This window comes from Myiozetetes cayanensis, unplaced genomic scaffold (assembly GCF_022539395.1).
Source record: "Myiozetetes cayanensis isolate MyiCay16 unplaced genomic scaffold, myiCay2020 scf4, whole genome shotgun sequence".
Lineage (NCBI taxonomy): Eukaryota > Metazoa > Chordata > Aves > Passeriformes > Tyrannidae > Myiozetetes > Myiozetetes cayanensis.
In genome coordinates, this window is record NW_026087631.1 from 44369971 (window position 1) to 44397847 (window position 27877).

At 35.9% G+C, this 27877-nt stretch overlaps 1 protein-coding gene across 1 annotated transcript in view; it reads left to right on the top strand.

Annotated features, from left to right (window-relative positions):
* Positions 1-14475, top strand: part of NDUFS4 (NADH:ubiquinone oxidoreductase subunit S4) — a 44767-nt gene extending 30292 nt beyond the window's left edge. Inside the window, exons 3-5 of the mRNA XM_050328589.1 lie at positions 7044-7216; positions 10792-10865; positions 14269-14475. Of these exons, the coding sequence (XP_050184546.1) occupies positions 7044-7216; positions 10792-10865; positions 14269-14372 (351 nt within the window). The 3' untranslated portion in view covers positions 14373-14475. The remainder of the gene's footprint in view (positions 1-7043; positions 7217-10791; positions 10866-14268) is intronic.
* The last annotated feature ends 13402 nt before the right edge of the window (positions 14476-27877 follow it).

Genomic DNA, 27877 nt, shown 5'->3' on the forward strand with positions numbered 1-27877 from the left:
TAATAAAGCAGTGAAGTGTTGCCTTAACTGTAAATTATTCTAACAGAAGTAATATTTTTTTCAGTTGTTTGGTTATCCTCTTTGTTTTTCTAAATGCAAAAAAACCTAAAACTGCCTCTTCTTTGATTTGAAAGTTTATAGGCTAAAAACGTTGCTGTAGTCTTATTCTTAACTAACTGATTTTCTCGCACATTCTTTAGTCTGAGGATTGTGGAGTTTCTGTTGAGTGCTTGAAAGTTGTCCACTATAGAAAACTGTATTTTTAAAAAGCCTCAAAAAAGACCCAGCCACTGTGTGTGTGCAAGCAAAAGATATGCTTACATATGCTTTGGATGAGTTCTAGAAAGTATACTTTCTCCAAATATTGTTGTGTTACAAGAAAAAGTGGTTTACAAGATCTGCTGTAGTTTACAAGATTGCTGCAATTCAGACTTTTTTTCTCACCTTAAGGTAAGCATGCTGTTTGTCATTTCCTCAGTTAGATGAATGTCACAACTACACATAAGTATCTTGATGAGTACTAGTAGCAACATCAATCTACTTTTATACTTCATCAATCTTTTTTTTATATTCTTTGCCCCTGACTGCCCCAACTTTCCTTCATTTAATAATGATTTCCTAAATTTCAGTCATAAGAAGAAAAGTGTAAATCCAGATACTTGATATACTTGATTTCCCTTCTCTTTAACTTTGTGTTATTTACCTAGACAAGATTGACATTACTAAGATATACCATTACAGGGAAAAAAAAAACCAAACAGTATTAATAAATAATAATTTTTTGTTGCTTTTGATTGCTTCTTGGCAGAAAAAACTATACTGAACATGAAATATTTATTTGTTGTGAAAGTGGACTTAGGTATTTTGTTATTATTGTTAGATATATTGTTAGATATATTGTTAAATTTCTAAAGTATCATTTACTTATCAGAGTGCAGGCTAAATTATAGGTATTTTTTTACATGTATGTCAAGAAAAATGGCTCTTTGTTTTGAGGCTTGTCAGCGTAGTGAGAGGTGCAAAATCTGAGATTTTTGTGTTGTAGTTTAACACAAACACAACTCAGAAGCTTTTACCACAACTTGCCATTAATCACTTTTGTAAATACCATATTTCTAAGACTTTTGTATGAGACAAAATGTGAGTACAGAATTTGGGGATATAATGCAGACTTTAAAGCATCTTAAAGATGTGAAAAAAGGGCTGCTGAGGAGAAAGTTTTCTACTGACTAGTATGAAGTCACATTTCAGTTTGTAGAGAGCAACTGGAATTTTTAGAATTCGAATTCTTATTCCTGTTTGCTCGTATGTTTTCTCTGAACAAATCCAAGTGACATTGGTTTAGTGTTGTGTGGAATGTGTTGTGCCATTATATGTGTAGTATCTTATGGAAGCAAGCATGAAATAATACTAGGCATGTAAAATATTGGGAAAGTGAACCTCTGCAGCAGGATGACAGGGAAGTTCTCAAGGCGTTTTTGCAACCACAGTGAATGCTCATCCATCATGTCTGTTAGAGTAGTATCTCCTCAGCTATGATATACAAACTGATGAATAGAGTTTGCTGAAGCTACTAGCACTTGAAAATGTTGGACTGTTTTGGATGCTGACACTTCCTCTGCGTAATGGCAGTCAGCAATCTAGAAAGTATTATAGTCAAATTAGGTTGATTCCAGTAATGTGACAGCTTCTGTTTCTGTTAGAGCCACTTCTTTTCATCTTGAGTTTCTCTTTATTTTTTTACCCTATGGAAAGATGTTTTATTTAAAAGGAAGCTTTCACAAAATCTTTATTATTATCAAATCCTGTTTCCTCTTTAAAATGTTATTAAAAAATCTTATAAAAGTGTGGTTATTTTGCTACTTTTTTCAACTTCTTTATTAATCATTCTGCAGGATGATTAGACGGGAGAACACGTTTATGGATAACACCATGTTATTCAGAGTTTACTGTGATAATGCAGAATGATTGTGAAACCAAAAAGAAAACTGTATCCTGTGTTATACAGAGTCTCCTAAGGGCAAATATGCTTTTTCCCCTTGTTTGTCTGTAGCTGTTAGATAAATGTTGTCTGACCACATTTAGTTCATTCTGCTCCATTTTTCTACTTGCAATTTGCATAGGAGATTCTGTTCTCTTACATTTCCTTCAAAAATACTGTATTGAAATGTAGAAACATATTCTCATCCTGACTTACAGTCTGAGCAGCTGAGCACATTAAATAAACTCTTTTCACAGCAACAATTTTGTGGGTATTATGCAAGATGTTCTGTGCTTTGATGTAACAACTTCTAAATAAAGTGAATTGCAACATGAATTTATAGCAAAACTTTATGCACTTAGTAAAACATGTTGGAGATGGGGAAGAGAGCAAGCTGTTGTAAACTCCTGTAAAGTACAGAAAACTTCTACTTTCCCTCCATTCTAACAAGTGTAAAACTATTGAGGTTAAGTAGGTGGGGCAACCGGAAGTAATTGCTAAGGCCAGTGGCATTTTTGTGGTTTAATAAAGGCAGAAGCTAATTATTCAGTTTTTATTTAAGTGAAATGATGCCAAAAAGGAGGTTCCTGCAGAGCAGCTGCAGTCCTTCAGTGTTACCCTAATTTACCACAGACACAACTGTCACATACAGAACTTTTAAATTTGATATATAGCCACGAAAGTAAGGAGCCCTTTGTCTCGAATGCATGCAGAAGAACTCCTTTATACAAATCAACCGGCAGATGACGGACAATGATGAAAATTTGATTCTTTGAAGTCATAATGGTCATTGAAATGTGTGAAATTCTGGTATTGAAAAGAGAGCGGCTAGCAAGACTCTAAATCCTGGGTGGTTGCTGGAAGCTTGCTGGGAGGTTTTTCTGTGTTTTGACATCAACTTCCCATTGCTTGTTCCCTGTTTCCTTTATTAAAAAAAAAAAAAAGGGGGGGGGGATGCTAAACTATAGATAGTTAATAGTGGTTATGTACAGTTTCTGCCTATGTGGTGAAAGAAATGCCATAGAAGAAACATGACACCTTTAGGCACACCTGACCCATCTATTCAAAAACACTTGTTTTCAGAGATACTTTCAATCATTTTGTCTCTTTTCCATTAATTAGAGAGTTCCATTTCTTTTCCCCTTTGGAATTTGTGCTATTAGTGGAGTACTTAAAAGAAGGAAATTCTCATTTCCTTTAAAAGTCATCTTCATGCTGAATAGTGCTTTCATTGACACTGCCTCTGTGAATCAGTTTTTCTCTCTGCTGTGTAGCACACTTATCATTTCTTATTACCCTTCCCAGACCAGTTTTAGCAGGCTTTCCACCATGACAAATATTCTTAAATAGTGTAAGTTATAATAAACACAAACCCACCTATATTTGTAAGCAATTTTATGTGATTTCTGCTGTTTTAAAAAAAAAGTGTTTCGTCCCTTTCAGATTATTCCAAGAAGAGACAAAATGCCTCAAAACAAGTGTTTACATTTTCTTGAATTATAAAAAAAAAATTGAAATAAAGCCCAGTTTATATATATGCATTTATATATATTAAGAAAAACAGAATGTCAGAATGCACCTTTTATATGATAGCGTGCTTTAAAAATGAGAACCAGGGTTATTAATTTTTAGTAAAGCAAAGTTAATTTTAGTAAAGCAAAATACAGTTCAAATCTTAAGTCTTTTATATTGTCATCTAATATATTTAAAATTTTGAATGCTGAACACGTCATTAGTATCTTAATATGCTAATATAGCAAAATTCATTAAGGAACACTTAAAGAGAAAAGATAGTAATGTGAAAAACATCTGTCAAAAATATCTTTGTTTTGGAAAGTTGGTTCACAGGTAGTTTCAATGAGAACTTGAACTCAGAACAAAGCACTGAAGACCCAGTAAAGGGTTCAACCCAGTGCAGCATAGTTCTTTTCAAGTATTATATTGTTTTAATGGCATCTTGGAGCGGGAGCTTTAGCCCATTGAAATGTCGCTTAAAGGACAGGTTCTTCTGTCACTAGCTGGAGCTGTGTGGATGAAATGATCACAATAGAGTGTTGTAATGCATTTTAAAAGTGTGAGAAATCAGTTTGTCTAGACTAAGAGTACGCCTACAGGGAATAGGAATTTTAGAGCTTCTGTGCTCTTTAGGTGTCAAGTATGTGATAGATGCCAAGCCTTTTTATTCCATATCTTTGGCAACAGCTCAGCTATGCTACAGTACCTTACGTATCTACAGCAAGTAAAACCAGTGATTTTATGTCAGGACAACTTGGGCTTCAGCAACCAGAAACTCATTGTCCTAACAACTGTCTGTTCAATTGCCAGCTTTTAAAAAGGGGAATATATCAATAAACGATTGCTAGATTCCCAGAAGGCATGGAAACTCTAGCTATAATGAGTCTTAAGTATGGAGAGCTAGCAACACCACATAGATATTTTAATTTTGGGAAGCAGGCAGGTTTTAATTTTCATTTTGAAAAGATTTTTATGGGACAAATCCTGTATTATTAGTGAAATAACGTTGATTTGGAGCCAACTGAATGCCTGAAAAAACATGGCTTGAAGGGTTTGTCTGGGATTTTGGTTTTAGTTTCATTCAGATGAACAAGTCTAGGCATTTCTTTACTATGGTTACCTCATAAATATAGCATTTGCTGATTTTAACCCTCTCTTTAGATTGTGTTCTGTATTCACTAATATGTAGTACTTTTATGATTCTCTGGTGTGAAGGCTTCAAAAGAGGCGATTGTATATGTCCATAATGTTACTTAACAGAGTATCTTATTTTAGTAGTTTAGATCATTCCGGAAGAATTCAAAAACCTCTAAATCTCAAGCATAAAGAAATTTATAGTTGTCTTTCAAGTTGCTGAGAATAATAACAGCTAAGAAAAAAGTAATTTTGAGGTATATTGAAGTTTACATATCTGAAAGTATTTGTTAACCCCAGAATTTTTGCATGTAGCAGATTGTTTGAGAGGGGAAGAAGAAATATTTTGTCAATAGTTTTACATTTTCTCAATAGTCACGTTTGTTAAATACAGAAATAAAAGTTAATATGTTAGCCTACTCCTATATATAGGCAAACTGAAGCATTGAGTCCCCACCAAACTTCACTGCAGGTAAACCCCCCTTTTTGTTAAGCAAAGAACTTTGTCAATTCAAATCAGAAAACTTTAAGCAATTTCCTTTTAAACCAGTGGTTTAAGCTTAAGCAGTGAGAAATGCCAGTCTATCAGAAAGTATTTTGTATATGTGTTGCAACATTCCTGTGGCTGGTAGTGCTTCTCTTTCGTATCACTGCTAGACTTGGATTAAAAATAAGCATGACTTGGTTCTAATGAAAGTATTTGTAAAGGAATTATTAAGATATTTTGACAGTTCCTTGTGGTAGTCTGGGTAGAAATGTCAGAAACTGGAAAACCTGTATGCATACTCGGTTGTTGCCCCTACAATTCCAATTGCAAATACAAGTCAGATGCTTTAAACTTGCTCCATTTTGTAGCTTTGAGGGACTGATCTCCCAAAATTTATTTTCTGATGTAAAATGGAAAATGAGAACTGCCACATTTCAAAGGATGGTCTTGTGATTGCATCAAGAAGTTTTTTAAGGTTGCCACAAAACAAAATCCCATAAAGCGTGTAGGTACAGTTATGTAAAGTCACAGTGTTTTATTTGAACTTGTTTGCCTTTTCATTCAAGTCATGGCAGTACTGCCAAGATGAGTTCAATATGCCCAAAGTTGTGATGCACTTTTCTGGACTTTTACCAGTTTACTACTTGTTCCTGGAGAGAGAGAAGGAGAGGGAAGGGCTGGGAGGGAGACTGAGGAGCTCCCACTGGCCTTTTAAGTATGTAAGGAAAAGGAGCAGTTGAGCTTCCTTAGAGATGAATTTGATGTTTGATTTCACTCTTTGCTAGTGTGAACTGACAGGTTAATTTTATATAATTACTGTTTAGTTTTTAGCGAGAATGTTCACTTTAATTATATCAGATGCTGCTGAGGGTAATTTTTCACAGCAATTCAAGTGAGGCTTTTCCCTATCTTATTCTTTGTTAAAGTCAGTTAATATTTTTAGGCTGATTTTGTGATGCTTCAATTTTTATCTTTGCTAGGTTTATTTCTGGAGGCCCTCAACAAGGCTCATGCCTCTTTAATGGAGGGAGGCATCCTATTACTGCCTATATACAATGTTACAAGTCTTTTTTTTTTTCTTTGAAGGTTGGAGTCTCCTGAATCCTTTTGTCCTTCACAAAAATACTGAAGAATGTTATCAGTATCAAATGTTCCTCTCTTGATGATCATCAACAGAAGAACTGACTCTCGAAAGCTGATAGTCATAGCTTGAAACATGAAGAGGGGGTCAATTTTCTGTAATAACGACTGTCTAAATAAGAGAGCTGAATTCTAGTACCTGCTCTGCAGTCTCAGTCAATAGACTGTTGTGTCAAAGATACTACTGTCTATCTCTTCCTTCATGCTAAGCACAGCTTCTTAAGTAAGCATGGATGCTGGTATTTCTTATTATATACAGAGTTAAAGCCCAAGGAAAAGCACTTATACTGCAGCATATATTTGACTGACTATTTTTTTGGTGAATAGTCTTGTTCATATGAAGTTTAGACTCCTAATGGTAATGTAAAATTTTGGAATTTGTTGATGTTTCAGTTTGTGCTCTAATATTTTCTTTAAGGAATAAATGAGAGTTTACACATATCTGCATTTGCTTCAGCTGATGCAAGTTGAAGCAGGCCTGACCTTACAGTGGACAGAGAAGGATGTGGGGAAATGTCCTGTTCCCTCCTCCGGCACTAGATGTTTTGTAGCTGGGAAATGAGCAGGTTCAGGTAACTTATCTATGCAAAGTCTAATTCAGCCAGGGGAAGTAGGATGATAGCAGCCTTAACATTCTGTTGTCTTCACTTTTATTTGACTGAACTCATAATGTTCTCTGCAAATTTTTTCAGTTTTTATAACTTTATGTAAAAGGCATAAGGAATACTATTTTACAAGCCTCTTATGCAAACAGTTTTTTAACAAGTCCCATTATGTTTTTCTTAGGATATCACTGCTTTAACTGGTGTTCCAGATGAGCACATCAAAACCAGGAAAGTTCACATTTTTGTTCCAGCACGTAATGCAATGCAGTCAGGACTTAACAACACAAAGAAATGGAAGATGGAATTTGATAACAGGGAGCGCTGGGAGAACCCTTTAATGGGCTGGGCATCTACGTGAGTACTTACTGAATTTGAAAATACTTTTCTTCTATATTCAACTCTTACTAGTCATGCAAATTTGAAATCTTCTTTGTACCTGTAAAGCTAATTATGTTTTTACAGTACTTACAGTAAGTGGTTGAGTTTGTTTTGTTGTATGATTAATGATCTGTTAGGTTTAAAAGCCAATTTTAGCTCACAACATCATCTGGAAGAGTTTAAAAAAGGTGTTAAAGACCAGAAATTTCAACAGTTGCATTTGTGGTGATGTTGCTGTGTGGCATCAGCAGGGCCAGAAGATTATTAGTTACCTAAAGCAATAAATCATTCTCAGCTCTCAGTTGCATCTTTTAAACATAAATAACAAAACTTAACTTCTGGATTTTTTTTTTTACAAAGTTTTATAAATATCCTGAAGATCTAAAATGAGGAGTCATAAATAATTTGAAAAAAAACCGAATCCAGCAGTTTAAAAATTTACTGTTTGTTTAAATAAATAAACTGTATAATAAAAAATAAACTTTGTTTAAATATTGCTAATATTAATATTAAAAACTCTGGAAAGACACAAAAAATTCAGGAAAGTACTACTCTTAGCTCAGTGTGCTGTAATTTGGAGACATAAGTATGACTTGGATGCTTCTAATTTTTAATTCTTTTTTCCTTGTATAAATACACTACCTACATTTCACAGTGTGGTTAGAATTCCTGTAAACTGTGAGGACTGTGCCAGCAGTTCCTCTGACAATATTGTAATTTTGATTTTACACTATCTTGTTTAAGGCATATTCAGAATAGTTACTTGTTATACATAAACCAAGATCAACCGCTAGAGATTGTTTTTCAGACTTCAAAAAGGATGCATTGTGTATTGAAAAAACCTGTCTGCGATCATATTAGCACTTATGATCTAAGAATGTAAAGTTCTGTGAAAAACTTTAACACCTTAAATATGAAATAACTTGAAGATCCATTTTTTTTTGAGATTTTTTAACATTCTAAATCTAGTCACTGAATTTTTTTCTTTTTTTATTTGTAAAATAAATGTATCCATGAATATTAGATCAAAATAAGTGTGAAATCGAGTCTTCCTGTTACGTTGATTTCTCATAAAAATTTGAGGAGGCTCTCATGCATTTTTATTTTGGAGTAGGGAAAGGAATTTCTTATGTGTAGGTAAGCTCCAGGTAGATAAAAGCAAGTGCTCCATTGGGAATTGACACTAGTAGGTTAAAGCTTTTGTAAACTAGTTTATATCCACTCATTTTTAAGGCATTCTTGCAAAGACTGTTAGTGGGCAAGTTAGTGAATGGTAACTCTGATGTTTCCATTCAACACTCAGAAATACCTAAGAAGAGTTTTTTCTCTTGAGATTTAATTTCTGCAAATGGCAGTTCTTAGACACTTTTCCATTTACTTTTGAATAATGTAATGGGATTAGTGGATTAGAACCCTTTAGGGTCTAGAGATTAAAGCTGTTTTTCCTCTAAACACTGTATATTTATTTACCTGTCTATCTTTGCTATATTTCTGTCATGTTACAATCTTCTTTGAGGTTTTTGTTGTGTTTGTTGTTTCTCGGATACTGGGGCTTTTCTCAGTGAAAATTGTCCAGTTGTAGATCTAAGCATGGACCCATGGCATTTTTCCTTAATTGGGAGGTTTTGTCACAAGAATGCCTAGTTCTTGAGTACACCTTTTAATATAAAGATGTAAACAAAGAAACATGGGAAGTGCATGGTATCCATTGCACAAGATCTCATAAGAGAACAAAATATGGCATCCCAATTTTTAATGCCTGATAGAACAACTCGGGGCAGGCATAGGAAATCGTGCAGCACTGTTACTGCTGACACTGTGGGGACATCATGCCAGACATCATGAACTCCAGTTTGCTCATATGGATAGAAGTAATCAGAAATGTATTTAGATGGAATCAAAGATGATTTCACATGAAAAGAGAACAAATAATTTCTGAAAAATCGAAGTTCCAGGACAGCCTCTGTCTTGGAAGGATTTGCCAAATTTGCAGTCAACTTTACAGAACAGGCACTGGTCCCTTGCTACGCTTCAAACTTAAAACTTCTTTATTCCCACATAGTAGTGTTGAGAAGATTTTTCCAAACCCAGTCATGGAGGAGAGTAATGATTAGCAAAAGTTGTCACAGTCTTGCAATATACTTGGGCCACTTGATTCTCCAGTGATCATGTCATGAACAAATTCTTGGTTCCTAGTTTTCCTTACTGCCTCTGAAAGAGAAATCTTTAAATGTCTTTAAGAGAGCCTGTCATGGTGGCTTGCAAAAGTATAATTTCTGTCTTTATTATGTTTGTTTGTTTGTTGTGAGGTTTTGAGGGGAGGTTGGGTTTTGGGTTTTTTTGTTGGTTTTTTTTGGGGGGGGGGTGTTTTTGTTTTGATTTTTTTGGCTTTGTTTTACCTTTTTTTTTATTATTGGAGGATATATTGGATATATAGTGAACTCCATTTTTCCATGTGAACATCAGACAAAATTACACTGTTGTCTTTGCTGCAAGCTAGATTCCCCCTTCTTCTCCTCCCACTCCGCCAGTCACAGGCTTTGTCCTTTATTGTAGAGAGTTCAGTGTATCTTTTGTTGCTTTTTTTCTTCATTTATCCTTCTGGCTTCAAAGAGAGAACAGTTGAGAGGCAGGTCCTGCAATAGTTTGTTGCAATTTGGTCTTGTCGTCCTAGTTGTCTCCCAGGCTCATAGGCATGTTGTCTCAGGGAAGCTTTATCTAATCTTTGGGTTGCGACAACTAGTATTTCATTTTCTCATTTCTTTAAAAGTTAGAACCCCCTGTTTTTTTCCATGCTTTGTCATTGTTTTTAAACTGAGCTTTCATAGCAACAAAAAAGGGCATTTTAGTGTTTTAATTGAGATTTTAATTTGTTTCAAAAAGCTTTTTGCTGTTTGATTCCTTCAAAAGTGCAGATGAAGAATAGTTGGTCCTCTAAAATTAACCACTGTGAATTTAGTTAGCTAGCAGTTTGCATTTTGGAACTTCATTTTTGGTGGGAGCTTGGGATCTGCTTGCTGTACTGACATGATTTGTGGAGGTCATGTGAACTCAGCCAAAGCAGAACTCTTAGTACTTTTTAATGTACTTTTCGGTCTCTGATTGCTGCTTCAGTATTTTCCTCTTTTTTCTTAGAGATTATTCTTCCACTAGCTGCTCTACTGACTCTTGGTCTCTTTGAAATATTCAGAATTACCTTAAGCCTCCTGATCTTCCACAAAGAGCTTTAAAATTAAAAATATTGTGTCAGAGCACTTATTATAACCACAGAAAGTCATTAGATATGTTTGTCTAACAAAAAACCTGATGAATTTTGGAAGTAGTTGTAAGGGAAGTTTAACGGACTAAAGGAGTGAAACTCCTGCAGTGATACTCTGCAGAAAGTAAGTGTTGATGCTGAAAATAATTAAAAATAAAGGTATTTTGAATGATTTGTGAGGTGGTGTACTACAGAGAGTTGTGCAATACAGCATTTGACTGACATCTGAGGTACAGATACAATCGTTTTCTATTTCAAATATGCCTAAAATTTGTTACCTGATTTCTTACAGAGCTGATCCTTTATCCAACATGGTTCTTACTTTTGCTACTAAAGAAGATGCCATTGCCTTTGCTGAAAAAAATGGTACGTATTGTATGTGTGGGTATGAAGGATTCATCCTTCGGTAGGCAGTCTTGATCTCCAAGTATTGGCAATAGAAAAAGTACAGGATAAAGTACCTTAGTCTTCTATTCCACAGGATTTGTGGACTACTAGTATTCTGCATGAGGAAGAGGGAAACGGGAATGGGGGCATATTTCCAAGGGTACTGAAGGCATTCCACTTTCTGGAAAGGTGTTCCAGCCTCTTAGGGAAACTGTCAGAACCCTTGTGAATGTTTGATAATCAGAAAAACTAAAATTAAATTACTACCAATTAAGCATGTTGGGCTTCAGTTTTGGCTGAGTTGTAGCGTAGACTTATTGTAGAAGGAACACGTCAGGATTATGCTGCTCCTCGTAGGACTATGTAAAGGTAAACCATATGACTAAGAGGATTGTCCAGATGCGCCTTGAACTCTGACAGGCTTAGTGTCCTGGTCACTTTCCTGGGGAGCCTGTTCCAGTGACCAACCACCGTTTCAGTGAATAACCTTTTGCTGATGTTGAGTCTGAGTTTCCCCAGATGCAGCTTCATTCTATTCTTCATGTCCTGTTGCTGGTCACCAAGGAAAGATTAGCACACCCCCTCTGCTGCTCCCCATGTGGAAGTTGTAGGTTGAAGATGTTTCGTCTAACTCTTCCCAGCACTACAGTCTAAACACTTGCACTTGATGATTGTTCATATTTGAGAAAAAGAGAGTAGAAAAGCCAGCACTGTTGCTTAATATTTTTTAAGCTAATGATGTATCAGAACGAATGTATTTGTAAACTTTTTTAGGTATTTAGGCTTGTATTTTCTCACAGAATGATAGTACCACAGGCAGTATCCACTAGTAAGGCTAGTATTTAATCTGTCAGTTCCTCTTTGAATGGATTTTGGGGTGTGGGGACTTAATAGTCTTAATTTTATTGAAACATAAATTGTATTCACCAAGAAATTAATAGGATTATCATATTTGCATTGGATATACAAATTACAGTGCAATTTTATTAGTATTTTGTATTTTTTATTAACAAATAAGAATTTTGGGAGAATTTGGTATTGCTTCATTTATCCTTCTATATTGTTCATGTTACTTCTTGAGCAATTCAGCCTGTAAGAGAAAAAATAATATAGTGAGCTGCTTATGCCATCTCTTTGTAGATATATTTTGTCCTTTCTAAATTCAGATTGTAAAATACATTTTTTCAGTATAGAAAGTTTATGCCTTCACTGAGTTAGAAATTACTCCATTTTGTATGAAATCTATAAAAAAATTCTACCAACTCTACCAAGGTTGTGACTTGGTTTTAATATTAGTAGTTCAATATTCACTTATTTTGCACTCCTAATTTTACCATCATTGAAATGGACTTCTCTGTAGATACTGGCTTAAGATACTTCCGTAAGAACCCTAAGTTTAATTTCTGCAAATTCAAGATATTGCATGTTCTTTTGATACATTGGTAAACTTAAAAGTTCCTTCTCACCTAAGAACTTCAGGAGCATAAGGCAAGCTATCTTTCTGCCTGCCCCATCTGTCACATTTTCTGATGTTGAAATAACAGCACTGGTTACAGTAACAGAGATCACTGTCCAAAAATTACAGCTGAGGATGGTCTAAGGTCAAGGCAAGGAGGTAACACTTTTAACTGGATGAAATTAAAAGTTCTGCCTGTTGACCTAAATTCTTTTTTGTCCTGACATCACTGAGGCAGTGGTTTAAAAACATACAACTTAAGTAACAAGGATTAAGAGTTTTTCTACTCCGCAATAACCTTTAGTCAAGTGGTGAGGGTGTTCTTCCAGAGACGATGAAATCTGCTTGTGTGGCAGGGTTCTGGGCAAGAACAGCTTCCCCCACCATTGTGGTATTTTTATAAAAGTGACCTCTGCACTCGGTCACAAGCAACTCAAGGTGCCTGACTGAAGGAGTCTGTTCCAGAGTGTGAAACCTACTCACATATGGTGGCCTCTTGGAATCATTAGTTATATGTAACTACTCTTATGCATTTTGGATAACTGTGTCAGTCCAAGTTGTTGTGCTGGCAGTTGTGAATCTCTTCTAGAGGCACTTGGCCCCTCTCCATCTAGTATATAAAAAGATGAAGCAATACCTTGGGGCTGTAGATTCCATTCCAGCAGCCAAGTGCCTCAGTGGTAGGTGTTATAATGCTGAATGTTGCAATACTGAAGTCTGTCTCTGGATCTAGTTCTGGCTGTTTACTCAAGCTTATATTTTTAATGAGAACAGGAGACAAAAGCCAGTGTTCTCACAGATGGAAAGAATATGTTTTTAAATTCTGTCTTCAGTATTTCTTATGGAGAATAGTTAAGCTGAAAATTAACACTGATTGAGACTAATAAACAGGAAGAAAATGTTTGTGTAACATTTGTGAATATACAAAATTGAGGCAGTGACATGACAACTTGTGTATCTTACAGAACATTTTGATGTTTAGGTGTATCTTGAGTGTTTTCTGTGATCACCTTACATAGAAGAATTCAGATATATATAAACATTTTAGGACTTAAAGTTGAAAATGAAGGAAGAAAAGTACTATATTATGAGTGTCACTTAAAACTGCATATTTAACCACTTCTATCATCAACTGAAGTATCTCTGCTTTGAGTGAAATATTGCAGCTAAAGAGACCAAACTTTGGAATACTGAGTGCTGCCCTGGCAACTTTCCAGGCACCTGGAGGCTGCAACCAATTTGCATTTTGATTTACATAAACACTAATGTCTCCACCTCCTCTTTTCTGACATTTTTAAGCATTTCTCTTGCTTAACTATCACATAATTTACTTGTCTTCTATCACTTCATTTTTTCTTTTATTCGTAATTTTTTAATGTTCTTACAAAAATGTTAAGTATTAAACTCCTTTCTAATGCTGAAGTTTTTTCTTCACTCTTCAGGGTTTTTTTTGTCTTCCCACCCTTCTTTTTTTTCTACCTTTCCAAGATCTCCATTCTCTCTGAGCCTTTGGGGTTGATCTTCTGCATATTATTTGTTGTCCATTTTCTTATCTTTTTTATTTCCTGTGCCAGCATACACAGAGCCTTATTGCTTCTGTGATGCTATAGAGTTGTGGAACCATGAACTTGCAGGACAGTCTGTGTTCCCTGTTGAGCTTTTCACTGATGACTGTCAAGTTTTTTGCATTTCACTGTAGTATGGTGAAGTCTTATCAACTGAGAGAGTGGGCATTTGCCACATTTATGGCATTTCAGTATTCTCTGCTGCCAAGGAGAAAGGAATAGATTAGTGGATGTCTATGTGGAGAAAAAAAATATTAAAGTTAAAAGCTTTAAGTCGCATTTGCTCTGTATTATATGCTGAGAATATTTTTAATTCTCATTGTTTCTTATCTCCTCCTGCCATTCCCCCTGTAACATCCAGGCTGGAGTTACGATGTTGAAGAGAAGAAGGTTCCAAAACCTAAATCCAAGTCTTATGGTGCAAACTTTTCTTGGAACAAAAGAACAAGAGTGTCTACAAAATAGGTTGGCATTGGCTGTGTGACTCTGAATAAAGTCAGCTGTGCTATATTTATAGTCCATGTATAATACATCTCTTAATCTCCTAATAAATTTGACCTTTAAACTACAGATGCATCTTGTGATGTCTATTTAAAATGTTTTTGATGTCTCCAATTGAACCTGTTACAAACTTCCCTATAAATAGAGGAGATTTGGAGTGTTCATACTTCTAAAAAATTGCTGTACTAGGAATCTGTCAAAAGAAATGTGTGAAATCAGCTGCAACTTTAGAGATTATGGTTGATCTTTGATGGTAATTCTATATCCACTATCCTGTTTAAACTTTTGAAGTTTAATAAGTTTAATAAGCTTTACATATTACAAGTTTTTTCAAGAGAAGTGAGGGTTTTTTCTCTCTGTACATAACAATTTTGTCAGTTGAAGAACAAAAGTTGGGTATAGAAGATGGATAATTCTGTATAAATGTATATAATATAATCTCCTTTCTGCTTAAACTAATGCTGTCAACATTGCAGAATCATTCATGGCTGGAATAGAAAACACAGGATTTTTGTTTCAATAGGGGGGAGGTTTAGTCCGAAAGATTGAGATTGTAGTTGTTTCTCTGTGATGTTCTTGAAAAGTGAAACTAAGCCAGTTAAACATTCACAAATGAAGTCAGAATAGTGTAGGGTGCCTCACACAGTATCAGCATATACTAATTACATAATTATAGTTCTGGTTTTTTTACTGCTAGTTACATGTTTATCTGCACTGAGGTTTCCTGTTGCTTAACAGAAGATGTGGTGATAGCATCTGAGCCTTAACATCAAGTATATATTCTAAGCTCAGCTTGTCTTACATGACATTAAATGATTAATTTTTTAAAAGTACAGTGTTACATTGGGAATTCTTGGTTACATATCTGTGGCTGTTGCTTTATTCACTTAACAAATTACTGCTATTGACCCATGATCAGTGAAATATGTTACAAACTGGGGGAGGGAACACCTTTTTCCTTATGCAACTGAGAGTTTTATTGCTACTGTCACCAAAGATACAGTTGAGACATGTCTTTCCACATAGGCCTAAATAACAGTGAAGGTGCTGTGCACTGAATTTTGATGAAAAGAAGGCAAAAAATTCTGTTGTGCTGCCCAGATTTTATTATATTATATATAACATTCTTGTTTTATTTTTAACCAGCTACCTTATAAGCTGGCTAATATTCATTTAAACCATTGGTTTTGACCCAGTTTCAGTGTAATCCACCAATTGAATGAAGTCGCTATTTTCCTATCACAGACAAGAACTATTACTCCAATTCAACTTCTGTTGAATTTTGAATGTTGCGTTGTGCAGTGGAGCCTGAAGTTCTCCAGGAAGGCCCAAGTGCATTCTAAACTGGAATCTTAACAGACCAGAATCTACTGCATCTTTATGTATTCCAGTTAAGTTTAATAAACTGATCGTACTAGGGAGACAGTAATAAGAAAAACCATTCTTTTTTTTTTTTTGTCTTCTGTCTTTTCTAAGTAAAGAGCAGCAAGATTGTAATTTAATGGTCTTCAAACTTTATCAGATTGTCAAAATGAGAAGTCCAGAGACATCTAATGCAGCAGAGACACAGCTTGGTTTTTGAAATTATGTAGTCCAGGGAAATGAGTGAGAAGTGTTAGATACCTAACATTATCTTTGGACACCTAACACATGAAATTGCTTTCTAAGTAAGAAATTTTTTAATGTATGTGGGTTTTTTTAAATGTGTAAGTTCATTATGATTCTGTATTATGCATGCCACCTTGAAGTCTTTAAGTTGTGTTTGAGCCCAGACCTTCTTTTCCTTTGATCATTTCCCTAGGACTTGATTTTTTTCGATCCTGTTGGACTGTTTCTTAAGGATGACCGTGGTGACAGTGGAAGAGTTAATTATTGTCACTACAGTCTTCAGACCCTAGAAGTGATATTGAGGGCAAGAGCTTGGAGAGAATCAGTGGCAGCAGGAGTATATTTTAGAGATTAAAAAAAAAATCTAAAAACCTAAACTTCTTTACACTTCCAGTAGTTTACGAGATTATTACAACTGTAGGTGGGAACTGAAATTTTAAAGATGATCTAACCATCTTTAGTTAATTACCTTCAGTAGTGAATGTTTTCTAGGTGAACTCCAGCTTCTATCTACTCTGCAATGTGTTGTGACAGGTAAAATTGCTCCTGAATCTCGAATGTGTCAAAACAAAAGGCACAAGAGGTAAACTGCCATAATTGGTCATTTATGATGAGTGAGGTTAGAAATTCGTCTTGGTAGTAGATGTAGTTGTGCTGTTTGCAACTAATCCAGGCTTTTCATGGACGTAATATTTGAAATCTGTACCAAAATCATTACTGGGTAAAGAAAAAGTGTAAAGCTCCCAAATAAACACAACATGTTCTTTACCCAGTGGGATTTGCTTGTACCTCAGGTGTCTTTCCACCTGAGATTGCAATAACAACCAAAAGAGTATTAAAGTTGCATACCAGCATTGCAGAATAGTGTACCATAGATGTTACATTTACATTCCTGCATTGAGCTGCGTAGAATTGAGATGTTTTCTTTAAAATTTTGTAGTTTCAGTTGCTATGGAAAGCCCTGTGCAAAAATGGGCTGATGCGAAGTAGTTTATGCTTGAACTTCTGTAGGTATACTGTGTGAAGTACTGGAGGCAGAAGTCCACTGCTAGTCACAATCCCTTCCCAGTTCTAGCAAATTAGTCAGAAGAATATCACAGAATCGCCAGTTTTTTGAGAAGGCTTATTATCTGTTGTTGCTGTCTCAGCCAGCTACATGTATAATGAGTTTTGAATTATATCTGTCAAGGCTTTGTGCAAGTTCCTTTTAAGAAAGAAGCAACACCATAATATTTTTCCTCCTATATGTACTACTTTTACTCCCATTAACTCTAAAAGGTATGTGGCATATGCTGTTTTTTTCTTGTAGTGTCTCTTGTCCACTTAAAATTTTCATACCTGAGTTTTGAAAGGTTGGCCACTCCCCGTATTATAATTTCTGTGTAAAACCAAGAACATTTTGGTGAAATTTTAACTTACTAATAAACTGCAGTTTACTCAACATTTGCACTTCCAGCTTCTTGATACTTTTTCTCCAAGTTCCTTGCAAAGAATTCTGTTCTGTTAAATGTATGTTAAATGTAAGACCTTTCTTCACAATGAACATGGATATGAAGAATCAGTATTTTACGTATTTTAGAATACGCATTTACGTATTTTAGAAGGGTCCCTGTTCCTGCACAGAAAATGTGAATTAACACCTTTTTGGACAAGTTGATTAGAATAAATACAAAAGTCAGAGAGTAGTCTTATGAGAGTCCTGAAGGAATTAAAATTTGAAATTGTATAACTTATTTGTGATATAAGCATTTTGCTTAAAACCCTCTCATCTGAATAAGAGGTGACAGATTTTCATTTTTTGGTTTAGTGGGTTTTCTGTCGTTCCTCTGCACATCTCCAAGATCTCTATAAATAGTACTGTGAATGGGTAAGATATAAAAACAGTGTATCAATTTGGCTATTTTAGAGGGTACTTATTTTCACATTCTTTATAGAAGTCGGTGATTATGGGGACAGGAAGATATTCAGGTAGTCCATTTGGATTTACAGAGGGTTTTGATAAAGGTGTCTTCATGAAGTTACATAGAAAGGCAACAGCACACCTAAAGACATAGGTGTCTTTAGACTGAGCAACAAATCTGTAGTGTGGAGGAGAGAGAATTGAGGATTAGTATGGGTGGTCTCTAAAATTATAAGCAATCCAGAGAATAGTGTGGAATTGTTCAGTTGTTTTTAATAGGGCAGATCAGCAAACTCGTGAGAATGCAGCTTAAAAACAAATCAGTATATTTTCACACAGCAGATTTTGAAATTCATTGGCAACTTTTTGACTGTCCAAACTAACTTGCAGTAGCTCGAATTCAACACAAGAAATGCATACAATTAAAGTTTGCATTAAATATAAAATAGTATTGTTTTAGAAAAATCCCTGAGCTAAAGGCTGCTTACAGCTGGGAAAGGGTATCCTTGGAGTATCCCTGATTTTATGTTCTTTCTTTGTCAGTCACTCTCAGCCACTGCCAAAGCTGGGTTTGTTCAGGTGGATATCCTGATCTGGCACAGAATGGCTGCTCTTTGTACTATATGCCAGTATGGCATTCCAACCTTGCATGCCATTGTTTTTTGTTAATGTTTTCTGAAAATTAAATACATCATTTATATTGAAGAAATGATGACAAACAGTTTCCACCTTGAAGCTGAAGCAGATTTATTGCTGACCATCATTATCTTCAGTGATCATCAGTTTTTATAAAACAGGTTATCATACTCAGATTCCTACTCGTGACTAAATTCCACAGATTCAAAATTATTATTAAAGACTTCAGAAATATTTTAATGAAGGTAAGTGTACAGTTAACCTCCTAAAATGTGTGGTAAAACAATGGCTTGACTAGATAAATAACTAAAATTTTTCTTAATAAGTTACTAAGAAGAAGTGAAGAAAATTGTTTATTCTGGTATTGTGCCTATAAATACTGGAAGATATTTTAATTTCTCTGTTGTTAGGTAGAGATGATGAGAAAATTCTTATCATGTCTATCAAGTAAAGCAGTTGTCTTTTGGCATGCCTTGGTTGTCTGTTACAGGAATATGTATGCAAAGTTGTAGTCAGTCTACTGAGATGATTACTTTAACTGAGTGGAAGCTTGTCATTGTTGCTTTCTTCCTTAACCAGCTAAGGGAAGTAAAACATCAAACTGAGAAGTACTGTAAATTTAAAACCAGGACACACTGCTTATTGCAAACAGCCCCTAATAAATTCCCTGCTTATTACAGCACTTTTTTGGTCACTTTCTTGGATTCTTCACTGCTTTTGTTTACATGCAGTCCACTGTTGTTGCCAGATAGGTGTTTTGTCAAAATTACAAGCTGCTTATAAATGAAATCTATTTTTTGCTTTCTTACCCTTTCCCCCACCTGACCACTCTTATTGGTTCACATGGAATGTCTGCACAATGCTTGAGAAAATACTTCTGAGTAACACACAACTGGGAAAATGCTGCAGTTACAGTGTCATTTACACTGCACACTATCTTATTCATTACTCTCTTGCACGGGTCATTCAGGTTTTAGCTTTCTGATGGTGCATTTTTTCTCTTTCTGGCAAGACAGATTTTCAATTTATTGTTATGGTACTGATAGCAAATTACCAGTCAACACCCTAATGTATAACCATCAGATATATAAAGTATCCAATTACTGGAACAGACATAAAATCTCATAACAAACAAAGGAGCTTCACAGAGACATTGTGAAATAAACTACTAAGTAAGTTATTTTTAATTTCCACTTTCATGATTCTTAGTTTGCAACTGCTCTTTACAGTTATGCATAAAACAGAACTTTGGGGCAAAAGGTACGTTTGCCTCAACAGAGAGTACAGAACCACAGCAGTGAGAATGCGCAGTAGATTCCACAGGCTACACTTGTGAAGGTGTAGCAACTATGTAATTAAAATTATTTAAACAAAATTACTTTAAAAAACTAGGCTATAAAAAAGCAAAACCTGCCATTGTGAATATAATCAAAATTTTAAAAATAATGGTACATCTGAAACAACTTTCCTGCAGCCCATCACTGTAACTTGAAGTAAAAGTGCAAATGGCAGCATCTTACACTATCTGTTTTAAAATGAGGTGATGTGAGAATTACCCATCTGTCCACAATAGGGATATCCACACTTACACTGGGTTCCTTTAGTAGCTGGTAGATTTTGATTAATTTAGCTGGTGTAGAAATCTGAAGAGGTGAGATGCATGGAACTTTAGAAATACCTTGTCTATTGCCATGGGTGTGATGTGAATGAATGCTAAAAGTGCATATCTCAGAACCTAAACAAGTTATTGGAGGAAAAAATATTCTGAGGGTTATTACATAGCAGTCACCTTCAGCATAGAATTCCCTAAAGCACAAATGTCTGAAGGCTGTCAGAATAAGCAAAGGAACACGACTCAGCAGGCATCCCTACAAAAGTAGACGGCTGTCTGCATTTGCTCCCCTTCAGAAACAGGACCTGGACTAGACACAGCTGCCATAACCACCTTATGTTCTTACAACCTCTTTCATGCCTGTAAACAGAGACGAGTTAAACAACTGGTATCACTGTAAACACCTGAAGTTCAATCATCAATACCACTTTTCATGTCTGAGAGGTAATTAATTTCTGATGAATTAAATATCATCTGAGTGATGATGAAACTCTTGGGTTTATATCTCTGTATCTGAAACTCCTTTGCAGAGCTTAAGATTGAATTACATACATATTTTTATTTTGCTGTATTATCTCGAGTTCCTTCAGGTTTTTATCCTGCCTGCTTTGGAAATGATGGCCGAAAGCATCCACTGCTGTTACAAAGAATTGCTAAGAAATTATTTTTAACCTTTTTTTCCCCCTCCATACTAATAGTTTTGTTCAGTATCAAAGTCCTGCCTATGTTTCAAGATTCCATATGCATTCTGAAGGAGGCATAGATGCTACCAATGAGTGCAACAGAGGAGTGGAGGGAGTTAGGTATACTCAGTTCTCTTGATGTGACCTCAAAAATAGCATCCTCACTTCACATCAGTGCCTATCTTTGCATTAAGAAGCACAGGAGAGAGAAATTGCAGACTGTATGTTTGAAATTAAACCTTTATTTTCCTGAAGAGATACAGAAGACCATGGAAGATAATACAGGAATTTCATTTTGGGAAGGACAGATGACTTACTTTACTACCTGAAATATTTTGAAAGAAAGAGCTGAGATCATTTTTAGATTCCCGCCTGCCTGCTTTCTATACAGGGGAAAGTGGGTTATGAGGAAAAGCAGGAAACAAGTACAATTACCACTTCTTTTGCTGATTTTTACATGTTAGAACAGGGTAGAAAATAATAAGCACCTGGCTCCGCCACCCACCAATCACAGGGTGCACCTTAGGAAATTGTCTCAATACCAGGTTTCACTTCTTGCCTCCTTTTCCCACACTACATGATGGCTTATCTTCAAAGCATTCCCATTTCACTATCTTCAGACAATTCTGTTTTGCAGGTGGAAAGCAGCTTTTTATTTTTCCTCAACTTTGATCATTACCATATGGTCTTTCATACGTGCTCAGGGTCTCTTTCCAGGTTCATGATTAATTTTTCTCTTGCTGGACAATTTTTCTGACCAGTTTTCTTACACAAAAAAACAACTTAAACACAAAGTGATGTGGTTTTTGGAAGTATTTTGGATTCCAGACAGAAACAGTTGTATGGTGCCAGGGACATAGATCCATGGCCTGGCCTGGGGATGAATGTTACCAGGTAGGAGGTCTTATCTCAGAGGAATGTTAACCTAAGATGCAAATATCCATAATATAAAACAAATGGTGTCACAGAAACAGAAATCCATTTCTTACTGGCGCCTGTTGGGCCTTTTATTCTTTTCCATAGACATTGCATTAAAGATTCACAGTCAGTCTTTGAGTGATGTGGTTATGTGTGCTCCATCCTGGTGCTACGTTTTCTGGAGTTTGGAATTTCTTTTTTGGCCAGTAGGCTCAGCATCCCACATCTGTGCACTTAAATGACCTTTACCATCTCCTGAGGGCATAAAATGGCAGCGTGTAGCCAACTGTCTTATCTGTGATTAGAATTGCTAGTCATGTCTAGGTGCTTAACTCTTTTTATCTGTGGCATATCACTAATCTAGTAGCAGGCTAACTCAAAAAGGTTTTATTTTTAGGCTTTGGATTTTTTTTTTTTTTTTTTACCTATTACAGCCCTGCTGCTGGAGTTGTCAGCAACTTAAAAAGTTCTCTGAATCTTGGCAGCTTGGAAATATTCAGAAAAAAATTAAGTAGTATTGAGAAATGTTGAGTTGCTGAAATCATTGTGATTTGTGGGAAAATTCTGGCTGAAGTAAACATTAGTTTTGAAATATTTTGCAGCCTGAGTATGATTTCAGGACAAAACCATGGAACTTACATGGAAGTAGACAGTAGCAGGGAAAGTACAAGGTGTGAGAAAGTGCGGATAAGGGTGTGCCCTGTACTGCTGCTATATCCTAGGTGAATTCCCTGATTGTTAGGCTAAGGAATTCCTCTCTTTTTTTGCTGACCCAACTAATACGCAGTTATCTGCACAAAATAGGACTGCTCCAAAGAAGTGACTGAAGCAAGGATTCTGGATATGATAGGATACTCATCTCATAGGAATGGCCCAGGCCCAAGTGTCTGATTTGGAGCCAGTCTGAATCTTATTTCTCCTAGGTAGCTGATGTGACTGTTACTTGCTCTAGTTTATTTCTCTTGCTCTTTTTCTGTTTTTCTTTACAAGGAACTTCAAAGTTCCAGGTTTCATTTCCAGGTCTTCAGGGATAATATTTCCCCACCCATTTCTAATTAATTTAGAGTATCTTCTTTGCCAAATCACAAACAGAATGTGCTGCCTCACAATTCTCTGCCAAATTTTGGTTTAGAATGAAAAAGAAATCCAATTTCTAATACCATCTTGCTGAACAGTATTTGAAAACTGGCTTTCAGAGCATCAACAGGAATCAGTAAAACTTGCTTCAATTTTAGAGAGTCCCTGGGCAATAATAACCCTGAGTCTGAGAATACTTAGTCATGTGACATTGGGTGCATCCATTTCTCTTGAAGCCAGATTTTACCTTTGTTATGTGCAAGAATTTCTGGACTGGCATCCTGGTTCAGAAACTAAAACATTCTAGCATATCTGGTGGAGCGATCCTGTGGCAGTGTATGTAAGGCTGTTCTCACAACCTTCACATGCAGTGATGGTGATAAAAAAACATTTGCAATCTAATGTTCATCCAAATAACCTCTCCTGCTGTTTCCCTGAGACCTGGGTAGTCTGAGCAAGTATCATGTTTTCTTTGTACTTAGCAGCAATTCGGCCTGGTTCTTACAGACTCCAAAAAACTACTGTGCGTGTACTGTGCAATTACTGAGGCCTTCGTTTCTAGCATCATAGGTGAGATGAACAAGGACTGGGTTTTGACTCATTTTGTTTCTTAAACTATTTTTGTGTGAATATAGAGTACTTTATGAGATTTTTAATTATTCTTCTTGAAAACCGATAGAAGTCCACTTTATCTTAATCCTGGTCTCTCCTATGAAGACAGGCTGAGAGAGTTGGGACTGTTCAGTCTGGAGAAGAGAAGGCTTTGGGGAGACCATAGAGCAGCCTTTCAGAACCTAAAGAGAGTCCAAAGGAGAGGTGGTGAGGGACTTTTCACAAGGGCATATAGTGATAGGACAAGGAGGAATGGCTTAAATCTGGTGGGGTAGGTTAGTTACAGAAGTTACTGTAAGGGTAATGAGGCACTGGAACAGGTTGCCTAGAGAGGTAGTAGGTGAGCCATCCCTAGAGGTGTTCTGAATGGGACTTTGAGCATCCTGGTCTAATGAAAGATGTAGTAGCAGGGTTGAAACTAGATGATCTTTAAGGTCCCTTCCAACCCAAACCAGTGACCAGTAAGTCACTTACAGTGACTTACATCTTCCTAAGACATTGCCAACCTGATTGAGGTGACTGGCTTTGTTGAAAGAGTGAAAGAACAAGCCATGTTGCAAGCAGTGCTGCAGATTTATCCCAAAAATGTGTCCATATGGATTGCTAACTCAAATACTTTACATTAACAGATAGCAATATGAGAACCTTCTCCCTAGTCTGATAAAGATTTACTTCATAAAAGCTTCTGCAACTTCTTTTGGAAATATTCCCATCTTTGGAGTATTCACTATTCCACCTGTTTATGTATTTATGAAATGCTGCTCCCTGCGGGACAAGTCTGGGTTGTATGCTTATTTTGATAAAGGGGTACTTTAATCTTCAGACACTAACTCCTGCCAATGAAGCTATGTCCAAAAGTAAAATACATTATACCTTTTCTCTCTTGTTTCAATTTCCACTAATTAACTGTTCATTGTATTGTATACATATATACAGTACTCTGCAATTATAAAGTTTTTTAACAAATTTATATGCGAAGGAAGTATCTGGGACTCCAATGAAGGCCATCTAATTTCTTGGGATTAAGTATTCTGACTCTGAATTTATGGCGTACGTGCAACAGGTGAAGATTTACTGTTCAAATAGGTGTTATAAAAAAGCAGTCACAGGAGAAGAAACACCGTGGTCTGCTTTGAGTGAGTGTTTATATATTTTACTGTTGGTACCTGACAAATGCTAATCCTGTGATAGGAAGAGATGCTTACCATCCAGCTAAATAAAGATCGAAATGCGGCTTTAATCTAATAAGCTTATGTTCAGATGTTTCCCTGAGGGCATCCCACTAGTTCGATGTCTGCATGCTGTTAACCAGCCCTGAGTATTCTCTCTACATCCCATCACATTCCATCCACAGCTGAGCTGTAATTCCAAGTATATACTACTCACTCAGTAACAAATAAGGATACATAGATTCTTCTTTTCAGGGATATCTGCTCAGTTCTGCTCAGTTAATGGGTATCATGTTAGCTACAGCTGGGAGTTTTTCAAGACAGATCCTTTCTTGAATAACAGATCTGTTTTGGTCAGTCAGTATCTTTAACAGAAATTTCATAATATATTGCAAAGTATTTTTAGCTCTGGAATTCCCTATGCTCAAGGGAAGACAGAGTTTCCCATTGCTTTGTGCGTGATAGCATCAAGGTGCAGATAAACACACAGAATGAGCTGCGTTAGTAGAAGTTACTGGTCTTCCTCAAAAAAATGGCTTACTCATCAGAAATCTAACGTAGAACTAGAGGTAGACTTCATACATCTGGAAGCAATAAAAGAAGTGGTCTGTAGCCTCCCAAGTGTGAAGACTAAGGATAGAAGGTGGTTACTGACATCTTACAAAGCTGAGCAAGGTCCCTATTGCAGGTTGTCCAAACTCTTACACTGCTTTCAGAATGGTACCAAAAAGTAATGATAGGTGAGTTGTAGAGATGGTTTTTATGGCATCTGGCATAGAAGGCCATGACTCTAACAGCATGTCTTCAGCATCATTCTGCAAAGAACAAATCTTGCTATGCTGCCAACATGCCTGCATGATGGAGTTAGAATGGAAACCTAGATGAAGTGACTATTACATTCCTGCACCCCTGGAAGCTAGAACTTACTCTTCTAGCTGACAAACTAGTGAAGAAGAGTCTAGGAGATTTTAGTACAAGAGCATAGATTACCTACATTTAAAAAAAAAAAATCACATCTCCACTGCAAACTGCACATTCTCAACATGTTCAGGTAAAGAACATATGGAGCAGTTCCCTGTGTTTAATGTTCCTCAGGGCATCAAACATTTTCCAGTTAGTCACAGAAGTTCAACAACTGGTGAACTTAAGTACTAAGAAACATAGGTCTTTGAGGGATCTGGAATAAATCACATATTCCACTACTGTCTACAAAAATACCTGTTTTGACTGCAGATTCAATATAAAGACAAAAAGCACCAAAAAACAAACCCCTTTGTAATGGAGGGTACTATGTGAGAATAAAATAGGAAAAATTAAACATGCTATCATTGTCCCAACCATGTCCTTAGCAATAGGACATTTGTGAAAAGTAACAACCCAGTGATTCCTAGAAAGTAAACACTGCCTAAACCCATGTACAAAGGCAGAAACCAGAAAAGACTGTTAACTCTGTTATGAAAATAGACACTGAATTTGGGGACAGGAATCTCTGTGACTACAAATCTGACAATCAAGGTCCTCTTACAACAATTTAAGAGAAGTAGGTAAGGTTTTTTGCAGTATCATGAAAATACTAGTATTTTCTGCCCCAATATCCCATCACTTTCTGTGGCCATTTTCTGATGCTTCAAAGGAAAGTAACCCTGTCTACCTTCATTCCCCAAAAGCCAAATTATACACTGAGGGCAAATGTAAATCTGAGCCCTGCAGGTAAACAGCTGGCAAGATTAAAGTATTTAAAATATGGTGCAAAAAAGCTACATGGAAATGCAGCCTCCTTTCAAGCCTCTGTTACAGATACAAGAAGTTAACCACCCAAAGATAAAAATCACCAGTTTTAACTTTCAACAGTGATATCATTTCTATCCTGTCATCAAATCCCACTTAAACACTTGTGAGTTATTAGCATGAAACATTTTATTCCTTGTGGTCCTTATTTCAAACACCATTCCAGAATGGTTCATTTCTGAAATTCCATTCTTATTTCCAGACTGATTTTATTTATAACCAATTCATATGCCTTTCCACTTCTGTGAATTAACCAATATTCCCTCATGGTACTGGCTTTCTGAATTCAAATACCTAATCAGATTGCTTTTTAGCCTTTGATTACAAAGTAAACACACAAACTCTTTCTTTAATCTCCTCTCAAGCCAGTGGCTTGTCATTTGCCAAAACATTTTGGTAGCCATTGCTTTAATTCCTTTCATCTATAAATCATATCAAATGCAAAGCCAAAATATTATTCAAAATGGGAATAGAAATTGGTTTGTTGTCATTAGAGCTGATGATGCCCTGGAAATGGAAGAAATGTGTTTGCAACAAAGTGCAATTAACCCCAACCATCATTTGATAATATAAGTATGAAAGATCTTAGCCTAAGAATTCTCCCAGATGTAGAAAATGTTGTAAATTTGGCAGTGACTTGCAAGTCAGATTCTGAAGTGGGGAGTCCAGAATACTGGTGCGGTCTATCAAATGAAGACACTGAAAATTTCAGATAGACCCTGGGAAAAATAAACTACTGTTCTGATTTTTATTGTTGTTTTCAAGGAAATAATTTGTAACTCATTAACAAGTTGCAATCAAACATGGAATTGACTGACTAGTTTTTAAGTGCTTTCTGATGGCCCTCAAATTTTTCGGATTTAGCATTTTTATTTCCATATGTGAGTCATATCCATGGATCTAAGCTAGAATAAGTAAATACATACATAAATAGACCTTAAAACAGAAAACCATTTAGAGCATTGAAAGCACAGAGGGTAAATCTCTTTTTTCTCTTTCTGTATTGATTTTACCTTTTTTTCAAAGAAAATTTTATCATCGGTTGGCTTAAAAATGTTGTCACCTCTCTCTACAAACTCTCTGTAAGCTTCAAAACAACAAGGAGAATGTCAACTGAATGTAGTCAATAAATAATAAACGGGAGTTGTTTTCTTATTAGAACAATGGTGCCCATGGTGGTGACTGGCCTACTAGTATTTACCTTCCATTTGCAGCCCAGTTTGCCAATCTGATTATTATGTGTGTGTAGTCACAAATAAGATAGATGAAGGAGAAAAGGAAATTATTCATCAAGACTGCAAACTGCAATATGACAGTGGCCAATGTGTATCAGGATTGCAACTGTTGAAACAAATGCTGATTTGCTAAGCTCAAATTGTTTAGGAAAGGCAATGTGTTAAAATATTCCTTTGATAGGTTTACTGTTCTGTTCCTTATTTAAGGACTGAAGAAAGATATGTTAATTG